The 9,985-nt window shown below is 37.2% G+C and overlaps 1 protein-coding gene and 1 long non-coding RNA gene across 2 annotated transcripts; one reads left to right on the top strand and one right to left on the bottom strand.

Moving 5' to 3' along the window:
• Window positions 1–2,964: 2,964 nt before the first annotated feature.
• On the top strand, window positions 2,965–9,508 carry LOC104234299 (uncharacterized). Its single transcript, XR_712926.2, has 2 exons — window positions 2,965–3,129; window positions 9,008–9,508. It is a non-coding gene; the product is annotated as an uncharacterized lncRNA (long non-coding RNA).
• Window positions 5,613–7,846, bottom strand: LOC104234297 (protein DETOXIFICATION 55). Its single transcript, XM_009787832.2, has 2 exons — window positions 7,491–7,846; window positions 5,613–7,398 (listed from the first exon to the last, which is right to left on the bottom strand). The coding sequence occupies exons 1-2, from the start codon at window positions 7,530–7,532 to the stop codon at window positions 5,923–5,925; spliced, it is 1,518 nt and encodes a 505-aa protein (XP_009786134.1). The 5' UTR covers window positions 7,533–7,846; the 3' UTR covers window positions 5,613–5,922.
• Window positions 9,509–9,985: the final 477 nt, after the last annotated feature.

Here is a 9,985-nt window from a genome sequence, read left to right as displayed (position 1 = left end):
TTCCCCCATCCCCGCAAAATTCCCTTTACCCGCTGTGTTCTTTCCAATCCTAAACCCTTTCCAATTCCAAATATTAATTCCCAGAGCTTCATCCACCTCCTCAAGATCCTCGTATCCCATCTTCTCACATATTCTCTCCGCTGTCTTATGAAACGTCGTCGCCACATTCACCGCCGTTTTAGCAGAAGCTTCAATAAACAAACATCCATTACTCTTCACGAATTCCTCGTCTTCCTCTGCACTAACAGCCTTAATATTTTCTCCGGCGTCACACTTGTTCCCCACCACTATTACTGTCGTGTCGCCTTATTGCCGTATATCTTCAAGCCAACTCGACGGCCGCTCGAAAGTGTGCCTTTTAGTCACATCGTAAACAAGCAAAGCTCCTGCAGCGTCTCTGTAATATGCCCTCGTAATTGACCGAAATTTCTCATGTCCCGCCGTGTCCCATATTTGAAGCTTGATTAGAAGTGAAAAATGGAATGAATTTTATGAAAGTTCATGACTGATTGAGCATATGGTCAAGTGATGGCTGAGATCTTTCTCACAATGGTAGCGATAAAAGGTGTAGAAGGAATAATGAAAGAAATAAAATAAGAAAGAAATTTTGATAAATTAATTATAAAAAAAATGGGACCCATTGATGACACGTGAAAAATAATAAATGGTCTTAGTATTTGACGTATTCTTTTTGTCAAGCAATTGAGCTACACGCTCTGGTGAAGGGGTTTATTTATAATCAACTGGTTGAGTTGAGGTGCTAAAATGGGAAAGTCAAAAATTTATATATCGACTTTAAAATCCGGTACAAGTTTAAGTGGCCAGGAGGCCATTTCGCCAATTTATTAATCCAATTCTATAAAGTTCTATGATTCTTCAGGAAGAAAATTCTCAATTACATGAATGAACTAGTGTAGTTTCTATTACTCTGTAGAATCTTTCGACCATTGGAAACGAAATTAAAATCTACCATAAGCAGAAGCTCAAGTATTACCCGTAAGACTTAATTAGTGCTTAAGACCTCAACAGTTATAACTATGGTTCTAACGCACTGCACCAACTTCTTCCTCCTTTATTTGCTCTTAATTTATTTATTTTTTGTTTTTCGTTTTCCCGAAGCTTTTTGCTTCGTTCCCCTTCCCCTAACCCTTTTCAATTTGGCAGATATGCTTTCAATGGGCTTCGGCCCTTTTTGCTTCAATTCCTTATCTCTTTGTTTTCCTTTTTTTTGGTTTTGTTTTATTAGTTAGTTTCTTTTTTTTCTGCTAATTACCAATACACCATTATTTAAAATATAGGGTATTAGATAAAATAAGGGTAGTCCAGCTGTATGCGCATGTATTCACATGTATTCGTATTATGTATTCATGAATACATTATCAAAAACGCCTAAAATCAGGGCAAGTCCAACTGTACGCGCATATATTCACATGTATTCGCGCTGCTATATTCATGAATACAGCAGTAAAAACGCCTAAAATTAGGACAGGATAGTTGTATGCGCATGTATTTACATGTATTCGCGCCATGTATTCATGAATACAGTAACGACAATCACCTTAAAAATAGGTATGTTCAGCTGTCTAAGAAGGAAAAACATAAATAGCGTATTTCATGCCTCAGTGATAGTATATACCATAATACTTATTTTGCTATAAAATATAAAAAGCAACTACAAAAAAATAATATTTTAAAATAATTTTGATTTATAATAAATAGGGTGTATACCTTTGCTATAGGAGGTAAAAATTGGGGGAAGTGCACGGTTAACCACTAATAACACATGTATTTACTTTTAAGCCATTGTTTAAAATGTCTTTAGTTTTTAGCCACTGCTTTAATAAACTTTAAATTTTCGGACGAAAATACCCTGTGCTCATGTCCTTAACTTTTGAACTTAACTTCAAGACTTCAGGACTACATGTCCTTAACTTTTGAACTTGGAACTCTAAGTTTAGGACTTCAGGACTACATGTCCTTAACTTTTGAACTGTAAGTTCAGGACCAAGTGTCCTTAACTTTTGAGCTTGTTAGTCTAAGTTCAGGGCTATTGTCCTTAACTTTTGGGCTTCTTAGCCTAAGTTCAGGACCTATTGTCCTTAACTTTTGAGCTTGTTAGTCTAAGTTCAGGACTTCAAGACCTACTGTCCTTAACTTTTGAACTTGTAACTATAAGTTCATGACCTATTGTCCTTAACTTTTGGGCTTCTTAGCCTAAGTTCAGGACCTATTGTTCTTAACTTTTGAACTTGTAACTGTAAGTTCAGGACATATTGTCCTTAACTTTTGAGCTTGTTAGTCTAAGTTCAGGACCAAGTGTCCTTAACTTTTGAACTTGTAATTCTAAGTTCAGGACCAAGTGTCATTAACTTTTGAACTTGAAACTCGAAGTTCAGGACCAAGTGTCCTTAATTTTTGCTACCGTTAAGCATTGAAAATGCAGAAACCTCCATTACTTCTTTTGCTTTCATTCTCATCCCTCAAACTTGCTAATTTTGAGTTACTACTACTAGACTTGGAAATATTACAAGTAATCATTTTGTTCTTATAAATTGTAGTGTTTTCTATTACTCTGAAAAAATACAAGAATTGAGTTCTGTTTCTTTTTAGATCGTGAACTGTGAAGAGATAGAAGAAATATGGCAGAAACAAATGAGATCGCTGCAGTCAAGTCTTTCCATTGCAAAAAGGAGCTTAACCCTTGATGATTCGAGGAGGAACTTTTATGCGTCCGTCAATCCAACAGATGAGAAAGAGTCTAGTTGCACAGTTCTTCTCCCGAAAGAGATAGAAGAAAGGGTAACACAATCTTTTCATATTAATTTTAATAGGCTAGTGACTACTATTGCTAAATATTGAAAATGCTGGATAAAAAAATAAATACCTCTTTAAAAAGTGGCTACCCCATATAATTTTTACGGTAAAATTTCCTTTCTACAACAATCTCGAAAAGGAGTCCATCTAAAAGAGCCCGTTACAAATAGGCCCAATAAAAATAGTTTACGGAGAAGTCGTTGAGGATCTGTCAAATCACGTGTTTGTCACAGCGTGTAGTCGGAAATGGAATCTCCAGTTTCGCCGTCAATCCCTCCGGCGGAATCTCCGATTATGTATCTTCTCTGATCTCCGGTAAGATCGCTTTTTCTCTTCACATTCTATTTTGTTTTACGTATTTGTCACGAGAATTGAAATCTTTGCACGTTATCAATTGGCAGTTGAAATTGCAGTTAATCCAAACTAGTGGTATATGTTATTTTCCAAATTTCTACAAATTTTATTTCTTCTCCATTAGCAAATTTAGATTTGCCATGGACTCATAGTTATTGCGTGAAATAAATTGTAGCGTTCAATGAGCAACTCTGTGTGTGTGTGTGCGAGCGCAGCACACTTACCGGGTAACTTTGCCAAACAAAATCTTAGACATCTGGGAAGAAAAGTCACCTAGTTTTTTTGCATCTGTTGGAATTTTCTGCTACTATTTTCTTTTTCCAAATGTAGGTTCTGAATTTTTATAAGCCACATTAATCAGCTCTTCAGTTTCCTTTTTGAGTTTTGATGGTTGGATCATAAATATGAGACTTTTATGAATCTCTGGTTACATGTTCTATGCCGAAAGTTATATGAACATCAAGTGCATAATGCATAGCAAAAAAGCGCCAGTCACTATCTGAATGGTGAGTATTACACCAATAATTTACGAGTGAATGAAGGGAGAGGAATTAAAATTTGAAAGAATTATCGAAATATCTCTGGTTGTTAAGATTGTCGAGAAAGGTCTTTTCTTTTGAAAATATTGAGGCACTTAAGGTTGTTTGCTTTTGAGAAGTTGATAATGTACCGTGAGTTGTCTTAACTCTACAGAGAGAAAAGAAAAAGGGGAAAGAGCTGAGGGAGAGGGATCCAAAACAGAAAGGGAAGGACTTTTGATTGATCATCTCTACGGAAAGGGAGGGGAGAGCAGAGGGAGCAAGGATAGATTTGTATAGAAAGCAGCGGTACGGGCACATCCACTACATTCGACCCGAGCTATACAAATAAATAGTGGATGCAGTATCATTCCATATAAAAATCTCGTCAGAAGAAGAGCGTCAACTGAAATTAAATGACACAATTTTTTTTTATCACTATTGCTTTATGTGGAAGTATTATTAAGAATGATAAGCCTTTATCAATATGTCAACAAGTAGAGAATAGGTGACAATACTAGGAAAAGGTGAGGAATTCTGGCCATGATGAGTAGGAACTATTGTCTTTTTTCTCAGGAGTGAAGGGAAAAGTTGAGGTTGAACTCTCTTGTTTAATATTGTATTATAGTGCAGATGGTTCTTGTTGGTTCTTGCTAGGGTGACAAACTTATTCGTTGGCTATTGACAGATAAGATTGAATTTATATCGGTTCAATGCAAACTTGGGTCATTAGCAGTGCCTTTTAGGATTTATCCCCAACGGTGTGTATGCTTCGCTATTAGTAATGTTCCCCTCCAGTTTGGTATGATAAAGGGTGAAAACCCACCGAATATTGCATGAACTTAGATGGGAGTCATAGGATTCGAGACGTAGCTCCCATTGTATACATGATATTCTGTCCCTTACAATGCATAACTCTAGGGTATCCTTGTAATGCCTCGAGTTAGAGACTACAGTTGGTGTGGTGACTTGCTAGTTAACACAACAATTGTTATGCCTTGCTCCTAAGTCAGTTACATTCCCACTGTGCATAGTTTGCCTCCCAATGTGTCGAGACACCGAATCTCAGAAGCCATGTGGTGGTGTATAGGGTGCGACAGAGCACGATCTTGGTGTTTGTATGGGAACATTGTGGAAGGAGTGAATGAGAGTCTTTGAAATTTAGTTTATTTCTCTTGTATAATTCCTAGTGTCTTTTTTTCATTTCTTCCTCTTTGTCTCTTTAAATTTTGATTTCTCATGCCTAGTCATGCTTATAAAATATCATATATTTACCAGCATGTTAAAAGGCAGTGGCCTCTCATTGGGCAATGGTTTCCCAAAGCTTTACTCCCGCTGGTCGCCCATTCCGTTCCCTGCATGTTTGTATCCCTCAATTAAGTGCTGCTTTTGTATGTCAATTTTATTACCTAAGGAAAATAAAGGTTAACTTGAGTTAATTTCTTATTATAGAGATTTGCAAGTTACACCAAATGTTCAATTGAGAGTTAGATACAGAATAAAGGTTAAAATGACAAAATCAATGTTATGATCTAAATATGTACTGTAGTAAACCTTTATTTCTTAAGGTTGAAAATTTACCATTGCCGTAATTGATTTCTCCAAGAAAAGAATAGTTTTTTCAAAAAATTTCAATTTACAAGAATATTGCCCTACCAATGAATATTTTTCCTAAAGTATCTTTAAAATAGTCAAATAATAGATTACTATCCAAAATTGAACTTCATAGGGGTTATGTTTCTTCTCGTAGGGCTTATGCCCCACAAATGGAGAGATACAATGCCTCCTGTTCTATCTTCACCATTTAAGAGGGGAAGGGAGAGAGGTGAACTAAATGTGAAGCATGTTCTGGTGGTTAATCAAAGAACTATTACATGCTGAGTACTATAAAAAAGCAACTTGAAGCTCATGCACATGTTCATGTCATAGCTACTAAGATAAAGTATATTGATATCTAGAAAATGCAAACCAAAAGCCTCTTATATTTACACATTTAAGCTATATAACATACTTCTGCTGGCCTGTACTTCTATAATCCATCAACAACATTGTTGGACTAATGAAGATAGTTTCTTTAACGACACAGTCCAATAGACACCAGGAAGAACAATTGACACATGTTGCATATTTTCTGACTCGAAATACTGAGAGAATGTAACATTTTTGTTTTCTTCCTTTCTGTGCCATCTCGTTCCTTTTCCTTTGCATTCATTGCGTCCTTAGGCATCTTCCCTCTTCAAAAGCTAAATCCTTTGAGAAATCCATTGCCCTCCTCAAATTTTACCAGTTGATCTTCGTATGGAAGTTCATTACTTGTTCCCACTAGTTCTTTTGCCTTCAAGGATGCTCCTTCCCAGTCAGTACCATAAGTAACTATTAACATTGAGATTACACATGCCACTTGAGCCGCTAGAAGCCCATAACAAAGACCCAAAAATCCTAGCTTCCAAACAAAGGCCAAAATAATGGCCACAGGTGTTCCCATCAGATAGAACGAGTAAAAGTTAATACCTGCACCAACACCAGGCCTAGCACTTCCCCGAAGCACCCCGCAACATGTAGTTTGTGGACAATTAGCTAGTTCACAAAGTCCAATAATGGGTAGAACGGTCCCTGTTAGCTCCAGCACTTCTCTATCTTTTGTAAAAACTTTTCCCCATGCTTCTCGCCCTAAGGTGGTCAGTAAGAATCCAAATGTTGAAGTCAAAAAAGCTAGTCCTATGGCTATCCCTGTTGCCAAGCGGGCCTTAGCTGGCCGTCCTGCTCCAAGTTCGTTTCCTACCCTGCTTGAGACTGAAGCACTTAGGGCTGAAGGCAATGTGTACATGAGAGATGTGGTTTGTATTACAATAGCAGATGCGGCAAGTGGAACTTCAGGTCTGTCAAGGTATCCGGCTAGAACTGTCATGAACTCATACCACCACCACTCTAAGCAAACTGCTAAACAACTAGGTATAGCAAGTTGAAGAAGCATTATCCATTGCTCTCCCACAGAAATGGAAGGAAGAGGTTTTAGATTTTCTGCTAGGGGTTTGGACAGAGATCTGTTTTGGTCGTAAGTAAAGAATATCGTCTTTTGATTAAGACAAGTAAAGGATATGTAGCCTAAAATGAAGAATAAGGTGATAAAGTTGGAGGCAAAGGTTGAAATTGCAATTCCTTGGATCCCAAGACCTCTAGTAAAGGTCAGGTAAACTGTGATAGGGAAATGCAATAGTGTTCCAAGTGAAGTACACCACAACAGAGGCCATGTTGTCCCTTTACACCGTAAGTAGATGCGTAAAGGGTGAAGAAGGCTGTTAGCAATAAGATCTGGGACAGCAAATCTGCAAAATACACTTGCTACGTGTATTATTTGTGTGTCTTGGCGTAGCTTTAGCATGAGAGGCTCAAAATTAAACCATAAGAAGGCAATAGGTATAGATGCAGTGAATAACATAAAGATTGTCCTTTGGAGGGCAAGAGACACTATGGTTAAGTTTCTTGATCCAAAAGCCTGGCTACAAAGTGGTTCCATCCCCAAGGCTAGGCCAGACAATACGGAGTAACCAGTAATATTGGTGAAGCCAATGGCCAGTGCACCACCTGCCAGCTCTAAGCTTCCGAGCCTTCCCATGCACACAACTAAAATCATGTTTTTCAAATAAGTCGCCAAGCCCATAGCAAGTATAGGAAAGCCTCTATCCATTATTTTCTTCAATTCCTCCATGACCTATAAATTGTGGGGAAAAAAAATTGTTATGGTGATTCATACGCATTTTTCTTTGTCTATTCAAAGGTTCTAAAATATTCTGTAGTTTGTACCTCTGGTGATGACGGGTGCTTTTCGGTCTGTTCTGCTTCCATCTTCTTTATTTTGCTTCTGCCTCTTTCCTCTTGTTTTCTTGTTTTGGAGTGTTATAGAGAGAGCTTAACTGTGTATAAATCCTCTTTCTGCATGCAGTTCTGTATCCATGCACAAATACAACCACTCACGTGTACTTATGCACTATATATAGAGAGAGGGAGCAATAGATAGATAGATAGAGAGAGAGAGAAGGAAGGAGATACTGAGAGACACTAACTTGAGTTTCCAGAAGCAAGGATATTTATAGGGGCTGGAGGTATTTGTGAGTTACTGGTTGTTGAAAGCTTACAACTGGAGTAACTATGTAAGAAGCACTGTGAATGTCATTTACATTGAGATATAAGGAGTGTTCCCCTGTGCCAACTATCGTGACTACAGATATCCTCTTTCCAAAAATATAAGAACATATCCATTTCACAACAAATGTAATATCCACTTCCCCTCTTAAAGAACTATGCTTAAATGTTATATTACTGATATATTCTGGCCTGAAGATGTTTTGACATTGAACTATAAATATGGCTCAAGTATCTTTTGTTAATTACAGGTTCTTTCTTGTTATTCTTTCACCTTTGTATTTCAGGTATTTTGACTTTCGCATTGTATGTTGAACTGGTCAAGGGGCTTAAACTATAGGGCCTTCATCATATGCATTCATGTTGTGCATTTTCATTATTACTTTTGGGCGGAAGCCACTAAAGAGACATTCAAATTAGCGTCTCTAAACCACTTAGGACTCAATCCGAGTCAAATGATAGGGATACTCCATATGTAAAGCATAAATATGATTATTTTTCTATTTGTATAGTATGTCTTATGAAAAGCAAATCTGAAGTTAATGTGATATACTCCTAGTATTCTGATTTTCTTTCCACAATTATTGTGAATTGCAACCTTTAGTACAATGGAGTACGAAGTGGCCTAACATTTATTGTTCCTTTGATAATTAAAATTAGGTAATGCCTTTTCTCATGCTAATGATGGAATCTAAAGCTATTTAGTAGTGGTGGACCCAGGATTGAGCTCTTCTCACATGATAGTTGGTGTTTTTAGGCTAAGCAAAAACCTTCCAATGATGTTTACATCAAAGTGTATTCTAGTGTATCCAAAAGATTTCAAGGCCAAACACCATTTTAAATAGTAGCACACCTCTTGTCCTGAAAAGTTAATACAACTGTCTACTTTCAATTTCTTATCCTAATTTGAACATGCCTTAGTTTCCCCGCCCACTTTGGTTTCCATAGCTCCTGCGTATAATGAAGTGTAACAACCTGCCTCCCCTTTGCTTAGTTAGTTATTTTTGGACTCTAGTTGTGTAAGGTTGTTTTCCTCTACTTCATTGTGTCTTTAGTAGGGGGTACATGCTTTTGTGCACCAGAGGACGTGGAGCTCCATGGTTTACTGTGCATTCTTGCTTTTGTTTTTGTACCTGTCTTATGTCTTCAATTCACTAAATTTTGCACCTGTACAACAGGTTACACGAGGGACATTTCACCTTATGCTCAATGTTCAAACCTCAGCAGTTACTAAGGAACATGCATTTGAATTGAGGAAAAAGAACAATTTGCATGTTTTCTATCTTCCAGATCAAAGCTCGCCATCTGGTTTTCACAAAATAGCATTAGGAAAAAGGTATTGTCCATAAATCTCTCTCTCTGGATTTGATAGACGCTCTTTCACCAGCGACCTAAAGTTTTCTTTACAGTGTTATTGTCCTCAGATCACTAAGGTATTGTAGGAGAAATTCTTTTTCAGGAAAAAAGGTATTCTAGGAGAAACCTCCTTTTATTATCACCACGTCTGTGTGGTAATATTGATTAAAGGTAATTAAGTCATTTGAATTGAAAGTAATGTTGTCAGATTGTGATGAAACCATGCATGTGCAGTTTGGTTGCACCTCCTCTGGCATATGACTATTTATCAATAATCATTGCACCTTCTTCTTAATAGCGACAACAAATTGCATTTCAAGCACCATTTATTTCTCTCTCTCCCCATTTCGTTAAAGATAAGAAGAGAATATTCATTTAGCACCAAAATATCATTTCCAACAGCTAGTACGGTATGGTTGTTGAGAGAAACCAGTACTGTCTTATACGGTGACTTCTCCTGCTTTTATGCTGCTAAATGCCTGCACATTTTGGTCCCAAAGTTTCAAGCATTGTATCATAAGAAGTCAAACAACCAACAATGTTTTGATAGGAGGATTTCCATCAATTTCATTTGTCTGAGAAGTTGAAAAAACCATAACGTTTTGATAGGAGGATTGATGTTCTGCACTAACCACCAAATGGGTCTTATGTTGCTTTTGTCTGAAAGTTTAAGCAACTAACTCTACAACTTATGCAAACGTTTTGACATTTGACCAATGCCTTTGTTCCTTGCCCCACAGATTCTTTGGTTGTCTTCTTTTTTCCGCCCTTTTTGACAACCGAAAACAGAACTTGATTAT

This window comes from Nicotiana sylvestris, chromosome 1, assembly GCF_000393655.2.
Source record: "Nicotiana sylvestris chromosome 1, ASM39365v2, whole genome shotgun sequence".
Lineage (NCBI taxonomy): Eukaryota > Viridiplantae > Streptophyta > Magnoliopsida > Solanales > Solanaceae > Nicotiana > Nicotiana sylvestris.
This window is presented reverse-complemented; position numbering and strand designations above follow the sequence as displayed.